General features: G+C 40.3%; 2 protein-coding genes across 3 annotated transcripts in view; one reads left to right on the plus strand and one right to left on the minus strand.

Annotated features, from left to right (window-relative positions):
- The window catches only part of IGF2BP2 (insulin like growth factor 2 mRNA binding protein 2), a 151,551-nt gene extending 147,276 nt beyond the window's left edge, over nucleotides 1-4,275 (plus strand). For both annotated transcript variants that reach the window (XM_058556174.1, XM_058556176.1), the window contains 2 exons: nucleotides 830-943; nucleotides 2,406-4,275. In XM_058556174.1, coding sequence (XP_058412157.1) covers nucleotides 830-943; nucleotides 2,406-2,498 — 207 coding nt within the window. In that variant the 3' untranslated portion in view covers nucleotides 2,499-4,275. The remainder of the gene's footprint in view (nucleotides 1-829; nucleotides 944-2,405) is intronic.
- Nucleotides 4,276-15,196: 10,921 nt separating this feature from the next.
- SENP2 (SUMO specific peptidase 2) overlaps nucleotides 15,197-25,633 on the minus strand; it is a 33,771-nt gene continuing 23,334 nt past the window's right edge. Inside the window, exons 13-18 of the mRNA XM_058556172.1 lie at nucleotides 24,451-24,582; nucleotides 22,878-23,081; nucleotides 22,251-22,330; nucleotides 19,793-19,877; nucleotides 18,028-18,123; nucleotides 15,197-16,506 (exon numbers count right to left, since the gene is read on the minus strand). Coding sequence (XP_058412155.1) covers nucleotides 16,444-16,506; nucleotides 18,028-18,123; nucleotides 19,793-19,877; nucleotides 22,251-22,330; nucleotides 22,878-23,081; nucleotides 24,451-24,582 — 660 coding nt within the window. The 3' untranslated portion in view covers nucleotides 15,197-16,443. The remainder of the gene's footprint in view (nucleotides 16,507-18,027; nucleotides 18,124-19,792; nucleotides 19,878-22,250; nucleotides 22,331-22,877; nucleotides 23,082-24,450; nucleotides 24,583-25,633) is intronic.

The raw sequence follows: 25,633 nt of genomic DNA on the forward strand, positions 1-25,633 counted from the left end.
GCATGCAGATTATTCCCTGTATACAGGAGGGTGATCAACATCCAAGGGCAGGCACACCGAGCTCTAGCAAGCTGGAGTGTAGTAGGCAAAGAGAGCAAATAGTCCACTAGGGAGTGGACTCCTGAGCCCTTCCATGTCCTATTTGGTTATTTTAGAATCCGTCATTGAATTCTGTGCCTGCCCCCGCCTGTCCACTAGGCACTTGCCAACTCTACCTGTGTACTTAGCACTATGCCAGGGGCCGGGGTACTGGCTCCCGGGAAGTGTAGTCTTGTTGGGAAGCAGACCCAGTGAGGAGGAACACCAGACTGCAGGAAATAGGATAAGGGGAGATCAGCAGGGGCTGAAGGCTTCACGGAGGAGGCAGGCCTGTGATAGAACTCGAGTGGCAGGGAGAAAAGATGACAACGTAGGGGTAGGAACAGCATAAGCAAGACTTGGAGCAAAGAGGGACGGAGCAGGGCCTGATCAGAAAGGAAAGTTTACTTTGTCTACAGCTCAGGGCTCGCACCAAGGAGAGCATGTCAGGTAGTGACTTTCTTCCCTGGATTATTGGGAAGCCTGGAGTCACTGTGACCATGTGCAAGATCCGCATTGACGGGAACTCCAGAATGAGAGAATTCAGCCCCATAAGCAGTTCCATGGAATTGGGGACTGGACTCCCTCTCTGTCTTCGAGCCTCGCAGGGCCCAAACCAACACGGCCTCATGTGACCGGGGCGGGGAAGTCCCCAGAGGTGTCCTAGATTGAAGGAAAGGAGAGCAGCCTCCTTGCCCTCTGCCACTCCCCTCGCCCACTTCCTCCTGAGCCCGCTTTTCTCCCTTCCCAGGTGAATGAACTGCAGAACTTAACCAGTGCAGAAGTCATCGTGCCTCGTGACCAAACGCCAGATGAAAATGAGGAAGTGATCGTCAGAATTATCGGGCATTTCTTTGCTAGCCAGGTACCTGTGCTGTGAGGGTCCGGTCTCTCCTGCCAGTCTCTTCAGTTCTCTGTCTAACCTATTAGTGGCCTGTCGGGTGGCCATGGGCCTTGCACACACACACACCCCCTACCCCGACCCCACACAGAGATGGAACTTCTCCCTGGCTCTTCAGGGACTGCCTACAGGGCAAGGGAAATTGTTCCCCACCTTCTCACCACTGCTCTCCCCCAGGCATGCTAGCGGAGCCTGAGGAAGAATGTAGAACTTTGGAGTCAAGCCAAGCATGTTTCAAGCCCCCTGAAATGCTCCAGTGCGAGGTCTCTGCTTCCCTCGCCCTCCTACTCAGGCCTCAGTCACAGCCTTCCTCTGCTGGGAGCCACATACCAGGCAAGGGCCCACCCTTGGGGGTCCCAGCCAGGCCCTGAGAACCTGCCTGGGTGCCAGAATCTCACCCTTAAGGGTTAAGTGCTCATCGCACGAGGCCCTCATTTCCTCTCCTCCTCCATCTCACCATGACACCCCCCATCAGGACACAGGACCTTCACACAGCTGCTTCTCTTTCATTCGGAGGTGCCAGCGACCTGCGTCATGTGGCCCCGTTCTTGCTGATGCTTTTTCTTAGTTGGGTTTTGGGATGGAGCAGTCCCCGTCCTTGTCCTAAACCAGTGAAGGAAGTCTAAGCTTTCATTGAAGGTTTGTCTGAGCCGTCAGCTGGCTTTCCAGCGCCGTGCCTGTGCCGGGAGACCTGACTGGGAAAAGGCACCTGCTGTGCTGCCGCATCCCCATGCCCTGTGACCTGTGAGATTCCTACCTGGGCCTCCTGCAGTCAGAGTCCCGCCAGCCCCAGCCACACCCGACTCTGCTGCTCTCACGTCCCAGCTCCTCCAGTGCCCTGTGTCTGAGCTGCCAGGTTGCTGCAGGAGTTCGGTCTGCAGGGGTCTCCCAGTAGTGGGAGCACTGGGGTGGGGTGAGGGGTCAGGTTTGGGTTCACACGTTTTCTCCAGTTGTTTAGGGCAGAGTGTCTGGGCCAGTTCCTCACTTCATCCCCATCCCATTCACTTCCATCTTTCCCAGCAATCACACTAATGTTCTTCCTAGGGACTCTAGAAAGGTGGGTGGGGCAGCCTTGGAAGCTGAAGCGTGTGTGGTTGGGAGGAGGGTGCTGTCTGACCTCTGCAAGGCCTTCTGGTCACTGGTTCCCTGGTTCTGCGTCCTGGCCTGTCTGTCCAGCAATTAACTGGAAGCTTCTGGGGTCCCATCTCCTTATCTTCTACGCAGCAGCCTTGGGGGGTTGGTGGGGGGACGATGTTGCCACTTTATTTCCAGGTAGAAAAGGCCCCCAGAGTAAGGGCCTCAGCGGGTAGATGACACTTCTCTCAGCTTACCGCCTCCCTCCCCCAAGCCTCCTTCTCCCCCCCACTGCTTGTCCTCAGAACTGGGTTCCTTTTTTTCCCCTGTCCCCTCCTCTCCCTTGCTGCAGACTGCACAGCGCAAGATCAGGGAAATTGTACAACAGGTGAAGCAGCAGGAGCAGAAATATCCTCAGGGAGTCGCCTCACAGCGCAGCAAGTGAGGCTCCCACAGGCACCAGCAAAACAACGGATGAATGTAGCCCTTCCAACACCTGACAGAATGAGACCAAACACAGCCAGCCAGATCGGGAGCAAACCAAAGACCATCCTGAGGAATGAGAAGTCTGCGGAGGTGCCAGGGACTCTGCAGAGGCCCTGAGAATCCCAGGGGCCGGGAGGGAGGCAGGGAGGTCAGACTGTTCACCGCCCAGCCTCCTGCCTCCCCCCAGGGCCTCTGCAGGCTTCCCAGCCATCCACTTCACCATCCACTCGGATCTCTCCTTAACTCCCACCACGCTATCCCTTTCAGTTGAACTAACATAGGTGAACGTGTTCAAAGCAAAGCAAAATTCACACCCTTTTCTTTTTGTGGAAAATTGTCTCTGTACATGTGTGTACATATTAGAAGGGGAAAGATGTTAAGATATGTGGCCTGTGGGTTACACAGGGTGCCTGCAGCGTTAATATATTTTAGAAATAATATATCAAATAACTCAACTAACTCCAATTTTTAATCAATTATTAATTTTTTTTTTCTTTTTAAAGAGAAAGCAGGCTTTTCTAGACTTTAAAGAATAAAGTCTTTCTTTGGGAGGTCTAATGGTTTAGTAAGGAGCTTGAAGGCCACCCACACAAAATTCACCCAGAGGGAAATCTCGTCGAAAGGACACTCACAGCAGTTCTGGATCACCTGTGTATGTCAACAGAAGGGATACCGTCTCTCTGAAGAGGAAACTCTGTCTCTCTTCATCCCTGTCTAGCTCACACACCCATTTCTCTTTGCTTCACAGGTTTTAAACTGGTTTTTGCATACTGCTATATAATTCTCTGTCTCTCTCTGTTTATCTCCCCCTACCCTTTTCCCCTCCCCTTCTCCATCCCCATTCTTTTTAATTCCCTCATCCCTCTGTCTCAGTTCCCCATATCTACGCACCCCCCCCCCAGGCAAAGCAGTGCTCTGAGTATCACATCACACAAAAGGAACAAAAGCGAAACACACAAACCAGCCGCAACTTACACTTGGTAACTCAAAAGAACAAGAGTCAATGGTACTTGTCCTAGCATTTTGGAAGAGGAAAACAGGAACCCATCAAACCAACCAACCAAACAAAGAAAAATTCCACAAAGAAAGAATGTATTTTGTCTTTTTACATTTTGGTGTATAAGCCATCAATATTCAGTGAAATGATTTCTTTCTTTTAAAAAAAAATATGGAGAAAAATAGCAATTTACACGAGGTCGTTGGCCCAGGGCGTTAAATTTACAGATTTTTTTATCGAGAAAAACACACAAAAAAAAGCTACCTCAGGTGTTTTTTACCTCAGCACCTTGCTCTTGTGTTTCCCTTAGAGATTTTGTAAAACTGATAGTTGGAGCATTTTTTTATTTTTTTAATAAAAATGAGTTGGAAAAAAAATAAGATATCAACTGCCAGCCTGGAGAAGGTGACAGTCCAAGTGTGCAACAACTGTTCTGAATTGTCTTCCGCTAGCCAAGAACCTATATGGCCTTCTTTTGGACAAACCTTGAAAATGTTTATTAAAAAAAAAAAAAATGATGACAAAGAAAAACAGAGAGAGAAAATATTGGAGATGTCCTGAATTTCAATAGGGTACGCGCCATTAGGGCTTTTTGCGCTAAAGGATGAACATGTACTGGTTTATGTGAACAAGCCATTTTACCACCAGACTGCAATGCCAGTTTCCTCTACTGCAAACAGTGTTCTGTGACAAAAACAAAAACAAACAAAAAAAAATGAAATATATCCAGCTAACAAGATCCTGGTGTCTTGGTCTCTTATTTTACTAAGTATTGCCCATCCCCCAGTGTCAGCTGAGTCCCAGCTCTGAGGGGATGAGAGAAATGGACAACATACACAGTCAGGACTGGGGAGCTACTCTGAGGAGGCTGGCTTCTCCAGGGAATTTTGGGAGAAGCTAAACTAGGTCAATGGCTTTCAAATTGTGTTCTCCAGACCAGCAGCAGCAGTATCACCTGGGAACTTGTTAGAAATGCAGATTCTTGGGGTCCACCTTGAATCAGAAGTTCTGGGGGTGGGGCCCAGCAGTCTGTTGCAACAAGCCCTCTGGGTGATTCCTATGCCTGCTAAGGTTTGAGAACCACAGAAGTAGAGGGATGGATTGACAGCATATCGAGCTAGGTACGACCAGCCCCTGTCTTTAAGGAACTTTAACCTTGGCCTGGGCAAGAGTTATTTTTATGTGGGGGAAAGGGGCAGATAATATGCCTGACAATTCAAGGGAGGAAGTACCTCACCCCTCCCCAGAAGCCTGATTGTAAGTATTCCAAGAGATCAGAGAAGGGCAGGATCAGCCTACTTGGCACTCCCACCAATGTGCTGTGAAAAGGTTGGGTGGCAGTGGTCCTGCTCCATTTATAAGCCTATGTTCATAGGCATGTGGAGTCTACCAGAGAGCTGCTAAAAGTCCAAGAAGTCTTAGGAATAACGAGCTGACACTAGACTACCATCGGCGGTCAGTTAGGTTTTTGGGGATGACTGTTCATAGCACAGCAGGGGCAGATGGAGGTGAACTGATGGGATTCCAAAGTAGCCACATGCCCCTTCTAACAAACTCTGAGGGCTCCTGAATCAAAATTTGTTCCTCACCAATGTTCCATCCCCACTCCTGATTTTCCCATTATTTCCAATTTCCATGACGCTGATTTTACTTTTACAGTTACATGGCGTGTAGATGCTAGCTCTTCCTCATTGCTATGGTTGGCATGAACGTGGGCAGGAACAGGCTGTTCCTTCATGTGGCCATTAGAAAGCCCAGTATCTATGGCTACACCTTCCCTCCTCCCCATTTAGTTCAAACCCATTGCCCTCTCTGGGGGAGACAAACCATAGGTCGATGGTCCAAGAGAAGCTGTCGGAGTTCTTAGCAACCAGGGTTATTACTGAAAGCTCTTCCCTGGGTTGAGGCATCCATGTCAGATGAACAGACAGAGCAACAGCACATTTTTAAAGGAAGGGCTTTAAATACAGGCCAAGGGCTTGGTAATGAATCTGTCAAGATGAGCGGAATTGGGGTGAGAGAAAAGACACAAGAACCTCCAAAAATGCACTCTCTTAAGAGGCCCTGCTTCTCAGGTTTCACTCCTTGGCCTTTACTCCAAGTGGCAGAATTTGAGTGTTAACTCGAGCTTTTAAACTGCCCATTTCCAAAATATTTGTCTCTAAACACGTGAGAAAGACAGAAGGAAGTGCTCAGGTGATGCCTGACTTGCCCTGGTACAGAGCACCCACAAGTTGTCCTAGAGTTGCAGACGTGAAAGGGGAGGCCACACAGAGAGGCAGGAGACAGCAACGAGACCAGCTGGCCTTGTTCCTAGGCAGAGATGTTCTTCCCACAACCCATTTTCTGAGACCCCCAAGTGCTAGATTATTTAGCACTTGGGCTCAGTTCTCTTGGGCTTCCCGAGGGCAGCATGAGCATGAGACCATCCCTTTACAGGATGAAATCCTAGCCCATCTTACTGTAAATAAGAACAGCTTCTCGTGTGTGCATTGGGCTCTGATGAATAGTTCACCACATGTGGGCTCAAACTATTACAAACTTTGTATTCATTTCTTCTGCTATAAATCCCAGACTTCTATCTTGACAAGATGCCCTGACATCCCAGAAAGTCCTAATTGAACATGATACTATGCAAAATAAAAGGACAGTTGTTAGATGGAGACTTAGCTCAACAACAAAGGTTTTATTCATTAGCCTGCAGGACTTGAAAAACCCCTCCCCACTCCCTTGGACTGAACCCATTGAAAACCCATGACCCACAGTGGTTTTGAATGTTAGCATCTTCCTCGACTTGGTGAGTAGGCCTGAGCATCCCTTCTGTCCTGGTTAATTTACCTCCACCTCTGCTTCAAGACATTCTTATTTCCTCCAACGTGGAGCTCTGGAAAGGAAAGGTGATAGAGGTTGGTTGCAAATTAGAAGAGGATTCCAGCTTAGAAGAGGATTCCAGCATAGAGGGAGAACTTAAAAACATGAGGAAAAAAGAGAATCAACTGAATAGTTAGAAGTTTGGAGGGGTTTCAACCAAGAATCAGAGGATTAGCCCTAGACAGGAAGAAGGCATCTTGACAGACAGGAGGCAAGGGTGGGAGAAAACACTGGACTTCTAAGGGCAAGCAGGGAAAACTGATAACCTGGCATCAGTTAGGATCTGAATGACTCAGTGACTGAGTACACGGAGATGGGATAAGGAGTATGAAAAGCATTTGGCCTAGTCTTTGTCCTACATCCCTGGGGAAGGATGTGGGCAATAGAGGCATCCTCATGTTAATGATTATGAAAGAAGCCCACAACTGTGGATATTTAAAGACTAGCCTAAATAGTACATGCATCCAAATCTCTCATTGTCTTAAAGCCTAACGGAGAGTTCTTTGGCCTGCTACCGCTAATGTCTCAGCACACTGCTGGCAAACTCCCCTGGTGTTTACTGTCAGTTGTTGCTGCTGCCTTTTATTTCCTCTCCACATTCCCCTTAAGGTGCTGATGAATTGAAATTTAAGACTTACCCCGAATGCAGGTTAATTTTCTATTCTGGCTCACATCAGCCACATAAAGTCACTGTCTTTCTAGAAGCCATAATGAGCGCTCTTAATAGCTCTTGCTCTCTTAGAAACAGCCGGCATGAGGAGAAAACCTCATAGAAAATTATATTCTAACTTGACCCGAATGTTCCCTATATTCTCTTGTAAAAGCAGTGACTTGGTCATAGATCCAAGGCACTTGGTCTGTTCCCATTTTAGGGCACACCTCTATTTAGGGCTGACAATAAACAGTGAAGAAGGATACCCATTTGCCTCCAATAACCTCTAGCAATCGGCAAACTCTGAAAAATTAAACTCAACGTGATCCCTATCTCAATTTATCTGTAATTTCAACAATTTCCAATATGAAAGATTGACTGACTGCTACGACTCATGAATGTCCCTGATTCTCCCATAGATACAAAACTACTTCCAGTCACCTTCAGTGAACTCAGTAAAACCTATCCTCAACTCTAGATTCACAGAACAGTAGTACTGGGAAAGGACCTTAGAGGTCATTCAGTCCACCTTCCTAATATGAAATAATGCCCTCTAAAATCTCTCCAACAACTCATCACGCCATTAGCGAGGGGAAACGCAGCTCCTAAGGTTGGCCGTTCTGTCTTTGCACAGCCCAGTCTCATAGTTCTTCCACTGATCTGAAATCTGCTGTCCCTACAACCATCCACACACAGTGTCTGCTATATCTTACTTAGGACAACTCTCCTAATGTCTGAAGACAGCTGTCTCATCCTCCCTTCTCTTGGTTCCTCCAATTATTCCTCGTATCTAGGACTAGCTTTCTCTCAGCTCTTAAAAATCATATTGTGAAGGAATACAGCCCTTAGCTCCTGCATCATATACCTTCGAAAGCCACAGTAACTGGTGGTAGGCATGGGAGGCTTTGCTCAAGAAAGAGCATGAGACTGGAGGAGCATAGCAGGGCGGAGCTCTGCACTACCGCAGGGCAGGCCTGAAGGCAGGACAGGTACCTCTGACTAGATCTCCCTTTCCTTTACCAGAGTCTCATTTTCTCATCAGGAAAATAAGAGAATGCCCAGGCCTAGAAGTTTTCTCCCTGCTTGCCTATACACTAGCTGTATAACCTTGTGCACATCACAGCCTCTTGGAGACCTGTCTCGTTGTACATAAAATAAAAGTTTGAACACAACAGTCAAAGTCTTTGATTCTAATTGATGTATAAGAAGGGACTTTTAAGTCAAAAATGGCTTCTGGTTAGCAGCCTTCAAGCCTGCTTCTTACAATTTCTCATTGAACATCAAAAATGATGAAAACTTAGCACCAAAAACAGACTTAAAAAAACAACTAAACACCAAAAAGCAAGGGAAATCGACAATAATTATAAGCTATACAGAACTGGAATGGGAAACTTCAGTGCATGGCATGGTCTAGCTTCATGAAACCACTTTTTTAAAAGGTAGGAAAATGCATACTTGCCATCTCCATGATGTACCTACTACTCCCCCCTTCCTACTGGATGGAATGCAGATGTGGAGGTGAGTGTGGGGTGGAGCTGGAAGGGCCATCTTAAAACACAAAATGGAAGCCCAGCGTTAAGGAAAGCTGACACTGACACTGCTCCCTCAGTGCTGGACTGCTTAGGCTCAGTTTGGTACCTGAGAGAGAGAAAATTCTATCTTTTACAAACCACTATTATTATGACCTTTGTTACAGCAACAAACTAGTATCTTAATACAACCATACAAAAATAGAGATTTAGATCTAGATAGATTCTGGCATATTTTTTGGATAGAACTAAAATTCTAATAGGATACAGACCAAAAAAAAGTTACTTACAAAACAAAAAACAAGCAAAAATTAAGCTAGTTTCAGATATCTCTGCTCCATGCTAAATGCCAGAAAGCAAGTTTTGAGGAGAAAAAGGGCTGTGACTCAAATTTTTATACCCAGTCAAGTTATCTTTCATGTGTGAAAACTTGAGAAAAATTCTCATATTTGCAAGGATTCAGATAAGAGTATTCCTATGTCCTTGAAAATAATGTTTCCAACTAACTGAAAAATAAAGCCAAATAGAACTCATGTTAAAAAAAAAAAAGACTAAAAATGAGCATTGAACCCAATTAAACTAGAAATGTTTAAATTGTTTCCTAGGGACCCAACCAGACTGTCTCCTGCTCTCCCTTGCAGTACTATGTGGACATGGGACTGAGCTCTAGCCAAAGGAACGTGAGCAGAAGTGATCTGTGTCACACATAACTGGGCCCATTAAAAATTGCCTACACTACCTCCTCCATGCTCTCTGCTGGCTGGCCCTTAAGGACTGCAGTGCCATAGGACAGGGGTTGACAATTCTTTTCGTAAATAGAGAATAAATATTTTAGGCTTTGCAGGTAAGACTGTGAAGTGATACAAAATGATGCTACCCCTGTGGAAGGAAATTTGGCAAATTACATATGCTAGGCATTCGACCCAGCAATTCTACTTCTAGGAATCTATCCCGAAGATATGTTAGCAAAAATAGGAAGTCACATGCACAAGGCACATACATTGCAGCCTTATTTGTAACATAAAAAGATCAACAGCCTAAACGTCCACCGTGAGGGGACTGCTAATGAAGCACAGTACCCTGAAACAATGGGTTGTTATGAAGCTGTAAAAAGAATTGAAATGAGGAGTAACATCCAGAATAAATTAAGTTTTTAAAAAAATCAAGAAGCCTAAGTGTTTTTAATATGCTATCTTAAGTGTAAGAAAGGAAAGAAATATGAATACATACATGTCTAGATATTTTTCAAAAAGGGGAAGGTTAGAAACCAATAAAAAATTATCTACACAGGGAAGGGAACAGGGTGAAGCAAGCAAAACTGTGAAGGCACCTGTTCTGTAGTTTTGCTCTTAGACTAATGTTTATGTTTTACGTAATTAAAAAACAAAAGCAAATCCCAGGACACCAAGAACAAATGAATCCAACTGTGTGTCAAACTGATGACATAATCACTTTAAGTGATTAAAGAGTATTTTCACTGTGAATCTCTAGTGGGATATAGTCTAAAAATAAAAAGAATTGCAAAGAAATCTTAAACTGTTTAGTGGACTTGTTAGTTGTTATGCTGGTATTGCTATTTTAAAATTATTATAAGTATACTGGAGGAGAAAACGAGTAATTACGCTGATGTTGTTAGCAACAAGATTTTGAAGATTACAGTATAAAATCAAGAAAAACCTTGGAATCTTACATTTGAATTGGAAATCGGTTTTTTTTCCTTTGAAGAAAAAGTATTTCCTAACCTACCTGTTGTAAAGGCCTAAGAAGCACCAATAACCCAGTAGTAATCAGCATTAATAGCGCCCAAATTCTGGTCTCTAAAAAAATCCTTTAATAAATGGCCAATTCCAGGTCAGGGGCAGAAAATGTGTAAGATGAGCCTTTACCATACTGGTTAAGCAAGGAAGCTATCAAAATCAGACTTGGGGGGTTCTGTCAAAAGGCACTGGAACCTAAAATGGGGCAATCTGAACACCAAAAAGAATAATTACAATGAATCGTAACAGCATATACATCATATACTCGTTCCTGTATGAAATGCATTTCAGGATAACCAAATAGTTGATAAGTTTTTCTTTTATAGAAGAATTCAAGGTAATGAACACAGAAGAAATGATAGAATCAGAAAATCACCATTTTGTACCTCTTAATGAAATAATGGATCAGCAATTAAGTTTAAAACCAAGAGGAGAAAGATGGATAGGAACCCTTATGGCCTGAATCACTGATCAATCTTAGCACCGCTAAGTGGGACAACTAGACATTATGTGCCACATGATGCGATACAATAGGACCACTAATGAAGTAACCTTTCCTAATAAATTCAACCTGAATCTGATCAAGCCTCTAGATTGAACTTACCAGTTTATATGAAATAACAAGGGACAGAGGAACTAGTTAAACACCAAGGAGCTATAAGCCAAAGACGGGATGTTCCACCGGAAAAACCAGTTTCTCTAATAAAAAAATAGTATAAGGAGGAAGACTACTGTTGAAGAAAAGAGACTCAAGAGATATAATAACCAAAGGCAATATGTACATTTTATTTGGATCCTGTATTAGTTTCTTGAGACTGCTGTAACTAACTACCACAAATCTGATGGACTGAAACAACAGAAATTTATCCCTCACAGTTCTGGAGCCAGAAGTCCCAAATCAAGGTGTCAGTAGGGCCATGTTCCCTCTGAAGGCTCTTCTAGCTTTGGTGGCTCCAGGCTTTCTTGGTTTGTGGTAGCATCACTCCAGTCTCTGCTTCCATAGTCTTACTGCCACCTCCTCTTCTTTTTTTAAAAACTTCAAACACAAGTTTATAAAGTAGAAAGTAATGAGCCTTTCCAGACAACCATTATTAATACTTGGGCATCTTTTTCCAGATTTTGTTTTAGATATGTATAATCAGATTTTTTTCCACAAAAATAGGTATAAAATATAAACACTTCCTAGGCCCATTTTAGCACCTTCTCCTCTTCTGTCTCAAAACTCCCTCTGCTTCTCTTATAAGGCATGTGATTACACTTAGAACCCACCCAGATAATCCAGGATAAATTCTTTTTCTCAAGATCTTTAACTTAATTATATCTTTTTCCATAGAAGGTAGTATTCATTCTTTGCCATAGAAGGTAATATTCAGAGGTTCTAAGGATTAGGATGTGGACATATCTTTTGGGGGGCCACCATTCAGCCCATTATATATCCTAATTAGAAGAATATAAGTAAACATTTTTTAAACGATCAGGAAAATCTGAATATGAGCTAAGTATTAGATGATATTAGCAAATTCTTATTTTGTTAGGTGTGAAAATGACATAGGCTTTTTTTTTAGGTTATTCTTGGTTAGGGAGACATTCTTAAGTATTTAGGTAGAATGATATGTCAGGGTTTTGCTTTAAAATACTCCAGACCCTCCTCTCCTTTCCCCTATGAAAGAAAAGGTGAATCAAGATTAGCTACATTTTAATAACTGCTGAAAGGGGGTGATGATTGTGTATTTCTTAAAATTTCCATAATCAAAAGCTTTTCATAAAGTAGTTGAAAAAAAGATAAAACTGTCCACTAAAATGAGACATTAAATCTCAGAATGAACTTATCCAGAAGACCCACACATGAAAAATATAAAACTTAAATCAATGGAGATACAAGTCGTCATCCTGTGCCAGAAGAAATAAAAGTCAAAATACCAATGGGTGATTTTTTTTTTAATATATATAACTTTAACTCAGAAATTTTAATTCTAAGACTTTCTCCTAAGAAAATAACCCAAACATTGTGCAAGATGGTATGTCCAGCAATATTGGAGTAAATAAATTATGTTACAGTCATACGCTGGAACACTATGCAGTAACTAAAATGATGTCAATATTTATTGACATGAAAATATATTCAAGATAAATTAAGTGGAAAAGGGGTTAGATAGCCATATACATAGTATGATTCTATATTTGTTAATAACAAAATAGATATACATGTGCAAGCATGCACAACACACATACTTATTCATACATACATGAAGGAGTATATACTAAAAGCCTAGTATATATACCAAAATGTTAAAAGTTATTAACTCTGGGTAGGGAGTTTGCAGAATTCTTATCTTTTATCAGTATTTTATTTTTCTACTATGAACACCTATTACGATACAATTAAAGAAAAATACAATTGAGACCACAGACTTTATGATCACCATATGCCCTTAAGGAGGCAGTGTGTGTGCTGGAGGAGAGAGGGGTGCCTCCCCAGTGTATATTTGAAGTACATGCTTCCAAGAACTCTGTGTTGCTTCTGGCATTTTCCAAAGTGTATTCCATAAAACAATTCCACAGGTGTTGCACAGAGAAGGGCTCAGCTTCCAAGCTTTCAGAAATGCTAGGCTAAGACATTAATGTATTATAAGATTTGCTGTGCACTGCCAGGAGGAAGACACATGGTACACACACTCATTGGGCCATAGAACTCTTTGTTTTACATCCTACATAGAAGTAACAGGACTTCTACTTAACACATTTTAGGAAAAGCCCATGTAAAAACCTGAAGAACAAGGACTGTTTACACCACATATTTCCACTGAGGGTCTGAAAGGGTCTGGCCTGTTTTCCTAGATTTAGATGGATTCACCTCAAAACAGCCCCACATTTATCATGTTTTTGTGGTCTCAAGCTTTCGAGTTTTAAACATAATTTGCCTCTCGCCATCAGTTCATTTAGAGCAGTGTTTTTCAAACTGCGGATTTCTATCCATTAGTGGATTGAGAAATCAACTTGGTGGTCAAAACCCACATTTTTCTAAAAACTGAAATAAAACTATCAGAGAGAAGTAAAAAGGATAAGTAATGTTTTTGTAAAACTTTTGTGTCCATATATAATCACATAATAGATATGCATATGTATATTGGTCACAATATAAAATACATTTATTACTATGAGTTGCAATCAAAATAATTTGAAATCCACCGAATTAAAGAGATGACTTTATTGGTAATTAGATAAAATCAACACCTATTTCAAACACCCAAACCCTCCCTTGTATATATCAAAAAATTATCAAAAATTATCAAAGCAATACAGCCAGCTAGACCCCCAACTTAGAAACAAGTACCAAAAGTTTGTTTGAATATTGGGTGCTTAGAGTTTTTTCTCAAACTATCATAAAGAGATTAGGTTCCCAATTAGTTCTAAAAAGCCAATTTAAACAATGTAGCTTAACTATAGTACTAAGGTTATTACAAACATAAATTTCTCTACCTTGTTTATTTATTTGTATTTGAGGTTCAATATATCTGCAAGGACACATTCTTCCCACACCCACACTTTGGTCCCAGCACCAAGCAACTCACAGTGCAGGCAAACATCCAGCATTCGACATGGCATTTCCCAAGTTGTGCTTAGGATTTCAGAGGAGGAAAAGATCAGAAGTTCTAATAGCCTTAGGTAACTGAGGTAGAATATGGGGCTCTCTAGAACATCTTCCTTATGCCCCAAGTCTGTTTCCCTCCCACCCATATCCTGGCTCTGGTACAAGGTCAAACATGAGAAAGATACTTGCTCACCAACAGTTTTTTCTTTTCTTTTCTTCTTTATCAATCTTGAGGAGAGACTGCCTACTAAAAAAGAACAATGGTTCACTCCACCTTTCTTCAGACCCCTAAACTGCAATAAAAAAAATACATATGTATCTATCTCTCGATCCACTCACTGGCTTTAATGCTGATAATTTGCTACTGATAAAATCAATAGCTGTTTTTATCACCTGACTGCTTTTCTCATAAATTGTTTAGATATAAAAATCCTATTACCAACAAGTTTCTCTCCAAGAGAGACATGTCAGTGCCTAGAAACATGGCCTGTGGTATCTCATTAAATTCAGGAACTCAGGGTTAAGTAGAATGCCATTCTCTACCTTAACTCTCTGCTCCTATCAATTCCATTATGTCCTGGGGGATTATTAAGAGCTATCCTGAAGAGTACACATTAAGGGAAAGCTCAGTGAAAGTTGCTCTAAGAAGCCCCTCCAACACTTGTAATACAAATACATGAACCCCCAGCATCACTCATTTGGAAAGAATACAAACTGCTATTCCTAACAGGATTTACCCCACATGGAACAAATCTTAACCAAGGTACTAAATTCTCAGGTGAAACCTACTAATGCCAGGTTTTTAGTGTAATGTTGACCCAATAAATCCCTGGCCTTTTTTGGCTGTACCAGCTGCCTGATCCCAGTACTCACTGGCACAGCTCCAGCAGCCTCGAGAAAGGACCAGAGGCTGCAGGAAGGGTTCTCTGCAGCCTAAGCTGGAGGGACACTCAGCACAACCGGCTTACTCTTGAATCATCACCTAAGCACACGTCCTCTGGTTTGGCCTTCAAGTAGGCACAGCAGTTCCAATCCACATCACAAGCCCCAGGTCCTACACCAAGACCTTTACACGTCTCAGAAGAGTGGCTGCAATAGCGTGCCTCTGCGACGAGCACCCTGGGCCCTCTACATGGCAGATACGTTGATTCATAGCTAACACAGGCCAAATTTTTCTGGTTTTACCTCTTGCTGTCGTGTACCAGAACAAGTTTGGGAGGTTAAGTTGGGAAAGGGTTAGAAATCATTTCAGCATATACTTTTCAGGTTCTGCCAGACAACCTTTTATTACATCGGAAAAGCAACACTAGGAACTAGATCTTGCAAAATATGTTCTGACCAACTCTAAACTTTCTGAAATTAAAAATGTGTAACCACTGTAAGGTTTCAATGAACAAAAAAGTTAAATACAAACTTTCATATGCAAAATAGATTATTGTATAACTGGCGACCTCAGAGCCAAGTACTAAATTTTCTTCCACAAATTTCAGCAGGGGTGGAATGGGGGGATGTAAATCCTAATGAATACAAAATTAATTTCAGCTTTATATATAGAAAAAAAACTCTGAGGAAAAATAGCTTTAAATTGAATAGTATCTTTTGAAATAAACAGCTCAGGCCAGCCCTTACAATTCTGAGGTTTATACTCAACCAGATCCGGGATGAAAATGCAGACTGAGGGTTTACAGTTACTTCAAATCCAGTTTCAAGAGTAGCCAAGTCACCTCATTTCCAGAAAGGGAAGTCTCTTTAGGATGACCACGACACTGTTCTGAAGACGCTTGGATGGCCAGAGTTCCTTGGCCACAGTTCCACTTTTCCACAACACAGTGCCAGTGCTGCAGTGTCAGACTTCCTCTGAAAGGCAGAGCCCTACACCACAGCGCTTCTCCTGGCATTTTCAAGCCTCAAAAAATAAAGACCTCCGGCTTCAAGTTGGCAGTTACTGCTCCAGCGTTAGAGAAGTTAATTAACACTTCCTTCCTCCCCACACTGATTTCCCTCCTGATCTTCAGCAGGGAGTGGCAGCTTGATTAACATTCCTTTCAGAAATAAATAGTTCAAAGTAATTTAGAGTTAACTGTAAAAGAGCAGCAGAAAACAGCCACTGCCCATTATGTTTGCAAATGAGTGAGCGAATGAATACTCGTGAACAAACACACAAAAACAACAAATCATAGAATAAATCCTGCATTTCCCACATTCATAGGGAAAAAAAACTTAAAAAACAAAAGTATTAATTAGCGTTTGTTCTTGTGTGGGTTGAATAGTCCAGGGCTCTGAGCAGGCACAGCCTTACAGACAGGGTTGCAAGCAGCCCTCCGCACACCATATCGGGACTCAGGACTAGGGTGCAGCGAGAGGCCTTCGTGCACTTCTGGCAGCTCAGTACCTGTGGGAGAATAGAGGTGATGCGGGGACTTCTTAACCCACAATGCATGAGGTATATGGAAACGTCCGTCTGTGAAAGAACCACCAGCAGCTAGAGGGACTGGGCAGGGCATTCTCACAGCAACTGCTGATGAAGGATTTCCCACACCATCTTCTTCCGGAAGAGAGGCATCTGGTGCTATGAAGGAATCCACAAACAACACATACATTACACAGTAATGTGCACAGCGTCAACAGCCTTTAGGTGTAATCATGTAAACAAAGTACGATGTCCACGTCCTTTATGTAAGCCTTGACTTACATACAGACTTATAAAGCCATAAAAAAGGAGGTTTATAATGTTTATTATTCTGTGTATCATAAGCATTTTTACATGTTAAGGAAAATCAAAGGGTGCAGAATTATAGAGTCCAACAACAATTTCTTAACAAAAATATATACCCAAAATGGACACAATAGGCAACTTTTCTACTTATATTTTCAAAACATTCTAAAATGAACATTCTGCTTTTTTATGAGAAAAACATGAACTCTATTTCAATAAAGAAAAAAACAAATCCACAAATTTCCTTCTGCTCTACCAAATGTTATACATCACCAATTCTGTTCAAATAGCAACTTCTCCCCTTCAAATCTTATGTCACTAGGTTCAGAGCACATATAACTCCTTGTTGTTTAGAAGCATCAAAGAATGAGATGCTTTGCTTAATATATTATTCTGCTTTAACTGATAATCACTACATGGGCCAATTTTCAAGGCAGCAACATACAAAAGACAAATCCAAAATCACCTGTAACTCAACTAGTCCTCCTTTTGATGAAATCAAAAGTTTATACCCATGAGGTACTTCTGGTGTCTCATTATAAATAGCTGAATATACAACTTTACTATAAACTAGTGATTTCCTACCTGGAAGGGCCTAAAAAGTCTTAACATGTGGATTCATACATTATTTTAAATAGCTCAAAACATGTAGTAAAAAATTCCACATTTATTCTTAGTAAAACTGCTGAAACTAACCAATAGGAAGTGCCTGTTTCTTTTAGACTGGGATTATATTAATTCAGCATGGGAGCCCCAGTTACTTCATGTTGCTCAAAAGCTTGGAATGGGGTTATCAGTCCTACTCTTCATTAAGTATAGTTTGGTAGACGACATCTATCAAAATGAGGTCTGTTTAAGAAAAATATTTTTTAAAGGGTGTAGTCCTCGGTTCTAAAAAGGTTGACAACCCACTATAACAAACAAATTCTCAAGAGTTCCCAACATATTTGAATTTCCACTCAAAGGCAGAGTTATGGAGCACCCAAAATAACCAGAACAGAAGGGAAAAGCAGTATTCAGAGTTCATCTCAGACCTGTGGCTTAAGCTCTCACAAGGCCTGATTTCCTCTCGCTGTTACATATTCTGACATGCCTCCTTCTTTGGCTAAAAATATCAGTAATACTCAGGAACCAGTGAACTCTGGAGTTCAGAGATAGGCAAAGTGTCCCACTGGCCACCAAAGACTAGGATAAACTTGAGAGCAGATGCAGTGACAAACCCTAATGCTAGCAAGAATAGGGCTATGGCCAAAGTTTACAGCAATAATAAGAGGCACGGCTACCAACATTAAGAGCTTAATGAGTGCCAGGCACTGGCAACATGCTCTAAGTTTACCTTGTTAAGTAAGTGGATGAGGAGGGGTCTTCACTCACCTGAGTAAATGTGATAGGTTTGTCCCTAGAGATATAATCTGCATATTTACAAGTAAACATTCCACAATCACTCCCATTCAACTGCTGAGGAATCTCCTAAAATTACAAAAAAAGAAGGGAAGAAGGGGTAAAATTTCATCAAATACAAACTTCTTTGACTTTTTCTAGATATTATTATTGATAAACAATATTATAAAGGTAAATGTTAAATCTGGTATTACACAAACACAGAGACACACGAAGACAGTTAATCTTTACGTGGTATAAAAACACTAACCATGACATGGAGTATGTGACCTCATAGAAAATGTTTTTCAGAAGGAAAGAAAAAAGCAAAGTGAGAGTTCTATCTCTCAGCTCTCATACAAAGAAACCAAATTGAAAGAAGATTACCATTATTAATTACTCATTATTACATAATTACTCACTATTACCAGAACAGGAAGTCTATTCAGAATTATTTCAGAAGCATTTATAAATTTTGAAAACGGCTAAGTGTGGCTTAGTCAGAAATATGCTTAGAATACAACTAACCTACTTCAGTAGTGCCGAGTTTAACTTCTCCTCCCTCACCAGGAGAATAAGCCTACTCTCTGGACCCCACAGCTGCAAGCAGGAGAAAGGAAAAAGCCTCTTAATAGGCTTTAACCAAGCAGGAAATCGTGCCTTGTTTCTTCAGTTCTGTCCCGAGGCAAAAACAGAGCTTACTGCAAGCAGCGCTAAGGACATCATAAACCAAAGGCTGTGGATTCCCAACCCACAGGAGGTAAGCTCACACATCTCCCAGGCCCGAGTTGCATTAATCTTGCCCAGCCCCTTACACACTCTGGCTGTCAGTTATAACAGCGCAAGATAATAAGAGTATCAGAGGGGCTGATTCCACCGCTAGAAAACATACTAGATGACAACAGCTCAATTTTTATTCAAAGAAATACAGATGATTATTGTAAAAAAGAAAAGATTGTTTGAACATGCACACCACCCATACATATGGTGGGTACCTCATGCTTTTCTCCCCAGCCCAGCGTCTCTCACAGAGTGGAAAGAACTATAGACTCCAATATACAAATGAAGAGAACTTGTTTTCTTGACTACGTTTCCCATAGCAGAATACAAGATTCATCCTAACAGACTCTTCTTATACCTATGCTCTTCTCAGGAAATTTCAAAGCTTACCATTCTAACTGTTCAACTTAGAAATGAAAATCCTTTTGGATAAAGATAGTTGAGCCATTAAACACAGGTTAGGGCTAAAATTGAATTCATGTAGCTTACTTTAAAAAGAAGCCACGAGGACTCAAAGATGTATGCATTTTTAAACCCTGAATGAAATTCAAATCTGGCAAGATCCAAAACACATTCACAAATAGCATACTTGACTCCTGAGGACCCATGGCATAGGACCCTTAAGACCTAAAAACACAAAATTCCCAGATAAGTTTTGAACAAGAACTTTAAACTTTCATTAGTGCCAACCAAGAAAAGCAGCTGACTTGAATTTATTGTTTTTGTTTTCAGTTTTTTGAGACATGCTAACACAGAGTTAACATTTACAATTTAAGCAAGAAGATAAAGGCTAAGAAGCAAACATCTTGGTTAAGTGAACTTCTCAAGATTTGGAAGTAGATCATTCTTTGGAAGTACACTTCAGGACAACGCATGCCTAAGGATGAGTGAGTGAGGGGAGGAAGGAAGCCAAATCTAAATATGTGCCACTGTCAGTAAATGCAACAAAATATTTGAAACATAGATGATCGTCACTTACATGTGGCTTCATGCTGTAGTGGGTCCACTCTAAAAGATTCAGATCGATATTTCTTTTGGTCTTACTTTCATCCTGTAAATACTGACTGAAAAAACAAGGAATATATTGATGAATTCCTGTGGAGACTTACCCCATTACGATTACAAACGACTATGATGTTTAATAGATATGCCATTCTCAGACCCATCTCCATCAGCTTTTTTAAAATGTGATTGCTTTTGGTTTTTAAATTTAATTTTGGGGGTTTTTTTCTGCTTACAAAAATTGTACATGCTTATTTTAAAAAATTAAAACATACAAAATGTACAATGCACAAGAACCCATATGAACTACTCCAGAAGTAATTACTATTAATTTGCTGTGTGTTCTAGTTCTTTGCTCCACTCCCATACACACAATTTAAAAACATACATTTTATTCTATTAAAAAAAGTACTTCATTTTGCAACTTGTTTTTTCTCACTTAAAAATAGATTTAAAACAAGGTAACCGGCCTGGACCAAAAAAAAAAAGCCATTGCCATGGAAAACAAGATAAAGGCAGGAAGACTATTCTAAATTAAAAGAGACTAAAGAGACATTAAGTATATGCATGAGCCCCAACTGGCTTCCTGGATTAAGGGGAAAAGCTCTAACAGATACCTGAAGAAATCAGAGTATTAACCATATATTACATATTACTCATTGCTAATTTTCTTGTGGGATAACAACATTGTGGTTATATAAGAGAATTTCCTTATTTTTGAGAGATAGATAGTTAAGTATTAAGAGTGATTAAATTTATCCAAATCTCCAGAGGCTTATCATATTTAACCCAGGCATCTCAGTTCTCATCCTATCCTGCACATGAGGTAAACCAGGGTTACACTAGAGCAGGCGCATGCAGTGGGGCAGCAATATCGGCCCCAAGGGGGTGAAAACTGGTTCTTGGAAGGCAAAAATCTTGGCGATTCCAATGGTTTTTAGCCCTCTAAAGCTCAACCCAACAAATAAAAAGTCTTATTCCTTAGTATTATTTTCTCTTGTCATGGAGAAATTAAATTTTTCACGGCAGGGAGGATAGTGAAAAAAAACGTGAGAAAAGCTGGACTAGGGACATCAGGAAAGGGAGTGGGCCTCAGATACCCACAGGAGCTGAACTCTTCATACTTAAAAAAAAGAAAGAAAAGAAAAAAGTATGGATGTAATAAAAGTATGGTTTTTTTGTATCCTGTTATAAGCAGCATACAAAGCTTTGCTGTATGATTCCAATGAGAACATTTCTATGCATGTGATAATATATATGTATGTGTATGTGCACATGTATGTATGTGTGCACATTTTATATACATCTTAAACAGAAAAGACTGGAAGGAAATAACTGCTTTATAACAATTTGGTGTATCTTTATGATTTAAAAAAATTTCCTCTCAGAAACAATAAAGATAAATAACAAAAAAAAATTTCCTCTTTATACTTTTTATTCAAGATAAACATCCATGAATAAAAAGGATCTTTTAGGGCCGGCCCCATGGCTTAGCGGTTAAGTGCGCGCGCTCCACTACTGGCGGCCCGGGTTCGGATCCCGGGCATGAACCGACGCACCGCTTCTCCGGCCATGCTGAGGCCACATCCCACATACAGCAACTAGAAGGATGTGCAGCTATGACATACAACTATCTACTGGGGCTTTGGGGGAAAAAAATAAATAAATAAAATTATTTAAAAAAAAAAAAAGGATCTTTTACACTAAAGCAATAATTGAAAAACAGAGAATTGCATTATTAACTTTTCTTCATATCATTCAACAAGTTCCTTACTAAGTATCCTTGTTAAAATTATCCAAATATCCTTACTAAAATGAAAAACAGGAACCTACATTTGCTTCCAATCAGCAGAAGAGGTTCAAAATAGACTTGTCTTACTGATTTGCTACCTCACTGTGAAATTCATGTTACCACTCTACATAGCTAGTAAGTAGCTATGCTTTAAAGGCAGGTTTGTAGCAATTACTGTTTGAAATAGTTGCCTATAAACCATATGCTTTAATTTAAAAATTACCTCTGGGTTCTATGAGATGAACCCAACTATCATGGAAAGCACAGACACATAAGTGGGCTTAAGAATCTGGAGGCATAATACTCCCCAGCTAACAGTTCTTTAGAACATTCAGAATAATGTATCAATCTAAAAGAATTCTAATTCAAATCACAGGATTCTACTAAGATATATTTTACATTATTAACAGATGACAAAGTTGTTTTCAATGATGCTACTAAACAAGACTTCTCAGTTAAGATCAGATATTGGGTTATTTATAGACAAAAAGATGGATTCAAGTCAAGTCCTGAATGACTGGGAAGATAGCCTTCACTATACATTAGACTACTGTCCACCAGAGCCTCCTAGGATTTAGATAGAAGAAGGATCCGTAACAAGGGTATAAAGACGTAACAGGCAAGTTTTTCAGCCTTTACTTACAGGAGAATCTCACAGATCCTGTGACCCTTTTGTCCCATAGAATCCAGATATTTAAGACACTTTTTTCTTAGGTCTATCACCTATAATGGAAAAATGAAACATCCAGAAACAACCATAACAGGAGTGAGAATTTTACTTCTAAGAAGAGAAGCATCTTTTAACAAATCAATATATGTACCAACATGAATGGATTTCTAAGACACATTTTTTATACAACATCACAGATGATATGAGCTTCATTTCTATAAAATTATATACTTCTATTCCTAGAGAAAGGCCTAGAAACTTATTCCCCAAAACATTAGTGGTCTTCTCAGAGTAATGAGATTTTTCTTTGCTTTTTTTTTTACTTTTACTTTTCTACAATAAACCTGTACCATCTTGTAAACAAATCTAATAAATAACCAGTGTGTTCTAAAACTCTTTCCTGTTAAAAATGAAAGCTCCTCAGTTACAGGGACTGTCCTCTAGCTTTCTAAGTTGTTCAACTCAAGAACTAAGAAGGGACTCTGCAGAGTATGCCTTTAACTTATACTATGGGACTTTCACTGGACAGAAAAGGGTAGCCTTCATTATTGAAGAAAATGGTCATTATCCAAACTCCCACAATTAACCCTCTCAACTCACCACCAGGCTCCAGTGTACCTTCCGATGAATAGGCACCAGAATAAGTTCCTGTTCAAAGAGATTGACCCCTTTGGTCCATCTTTTCACTGCTTGGTAGCCCCCAGACTTTAATTTGGGATAGAAGAAAGTACTGAATGCATGAAGTGCGGGATACCCTTGTTTTTTATTTCTTTCTACTAGAAGATTCATGTAAAAATTAATGACCTGTAATATCAAGAGAGTAAACGTCAGAACATGGCAAGTATATTATCGAAACTAAATTTCTACCTAACTGAATTAGGTAAGAAGCTTAGGGAAGAGAAGATACTAAGGAAGGGGATAAAAGGACTGTCTATGGCAGAATGTGGAAAATAATAAATGATCAGTGCAAAATGGGAGGGATTGAGAAGGAATGAAATTATACTTTTGAGGCATATGAGAAAGAGAGCCAAGGGGCTGGCCCCGTGGCTTAGCAGTTAAGTGCACGCGCTCCGCTACTGGCGGCCCAGGTTCGGATCCCGGGCGTGCACCGACGCACTGCTTCTCCGGCCATGCTGAGGCCGCATCCCACATACAGCAACTAGAAGGATGTGCAGCTATGGCATACAACTATCTACTGGGGCTTTGGAGAAAAAAAGGAGGAAGATTGGCAATAGATGTTAGCTCAGGGCCGGTCTTCCTCAGCAAAAAGAGGAGGATTAGCATGCATGTTAGCTCAGGGTTGATCTTCCTCACAAAAAAAATTTAAAAAAAAAAAAAACAAAGAGAGGCAAGAGAAAGAACTCAAGGAGAAAGTCTGCAATAATGAAAAGGTGTATGTAACTGTATCACACAAAAAATATGTGGAAATATTAACTGGAAGGAAATATACCAGAACATCAATATTTTGTTTATTTTTGAGTGTTGGCACTTTTGAATGATAATATTGTTCACTTTTCCTGTATTTTCTAAATTTTCTATAATAAACATGACATTTATAATATGAAACAAAACATTCTAGTTTTACAAGAATGTGTTTATATGACACTAGCCATAAGGGGAAGAGGAAGGAAGGCAGAGGGAGAAAATGCAGGGTCTGAGGAGTTGGGTAAAGGTCTAACTGGAAAATAGACAAGAACCAAGAGCTAGCTATAGCTAAATATGTAAGGATACAAGATGACAATTAGGCAAATTTTTGCAGTTATCACTCAAATGAAATAAAGAAAAAGACATGCAGTATACATCTAGTGATCAATATATCCCTTTATCACTGAAAAAATTAAATGGCTCCTATAAGAATTCATCTAAAATAAAGCATTACTTGCTGCTTCCTTCCATTCATCACTTGCACCCAGGGTTTACTAAAATGTCATTGAAGACTAGTAAATGAAGTGGTGGATGAAACAAAGCACAGATGCAGAAGAGAGAAACATTGCTAATTAAAGGCAGCAAACAATCAGAATTAACCATCTTTAAAGGTTTAAGATGTTTTTGTTTTAGATAAAACTAAAAGCTGCTTTAGCAACACCTTATATTTGGGTAGAAATCACTTTGGTTATGGACAGTAAATGGTTAAGCATAATGATAGTCAAAGGGGGAAAAAAAGACAACTTACTTCATCATTGAGCCAGTGATAGTTCTTCAAGGTCTGGATATCTCCTCGAGTGATTCGCAGTTTGAAAGCACTACTTAGGATCTCATCCTGTGGGCCATGGCCTAGGGCATTACCGATTTCCTTTTCCATGTCCTGAATTAGAAAGCCCAGAGGTTGCTACTTAAATATAGAACCACTATCAGATACTGCAAGTCTGAGCCTGAAAAACACTTTTCATTTCTGTAATACCTGACCCTTGAGAAAAATCTACTATCAAAGACCTACTAAATCGAGGTATGAAAATATTCAAACTTAGGACTACAAAGCAGTCTTAGGAATGGTTATAAAAAATGTTAGTTCAATTATTAGCTCTGGAAACAATAATTGGTAATATTTATATTTAAAATATAGTCTCAATTATCCCACTATCATTCATTGGCTATCATATGAGCCAAACATGGTACCAGATACTTGAAGTACATCATTAATCCCTGCTTGTGGGGGAAAGTATTATTACCATTTTATACAAGAGGTAAAGCTCAGAGAATTTAAGTTACATGTCCAAAATCATATAATTATTAAAAAGCAGAGCCAAGATTTGAACTCAGGAGTGTCTAACTTCCTGGCCTTTGCTCCTTTCACAATACTATAATAAAGTATTTTCATACTTTCTTTGCTTAACTCCTAAACTTTTATTTAAAAACATCAAGTAATAAATTAGGACACTTAAGAGGTCACACTATCCATTTTTGACATGAAGAGAGTAAGCAAACAGGCAGAAACTGGAAAACTAGGCAGCAGTCTAGCAACTGAGTCCTTATTGTATAGATGGCATCATTATTCTAAAGAATTATGCAGATAAATGCATATTTAAGCTATAAGACTGAATCTATAAACCCAATAGAAATTATTTACATCCAAATATTTTTAATACTGCTTCCCCCCTTGCACACAATTTTGCAATTTTGTGGCATGCTCTCTCCACTCGCATGCCCAATATACAGTAAGTGCTCAAGAGACAGTCACTGAATAGGACTGACTACCACCTACTAAGACAACAATGGAGAAAGAGCCAAGATGTGGGCTCACCTTTAAAATGCGAATTTTTAACTACCTTCATTTTCTCATTTTCTATAAGTTTTTACTATTTTCAAGTGCAATAATGAATGAAAGGGACATTTTAGTAAACCATAATCACTTAAAA

The sequence above is a fragment of the Diceros bicornis genome, chromosome 15, assembly GCF_020826845.1.
Source record: "Diceros bicornis minor isolate mBicDic1 chromosome 15, mDicBic1.mat.cur, whole genome shotgun sequence".
Taxonomy (NCBI): Eukaryota; Metazoa; Chordata; class Mammalia; order Perissodactyla; family Rhinocerotidae; genus Diceros; species Diceros bicornis.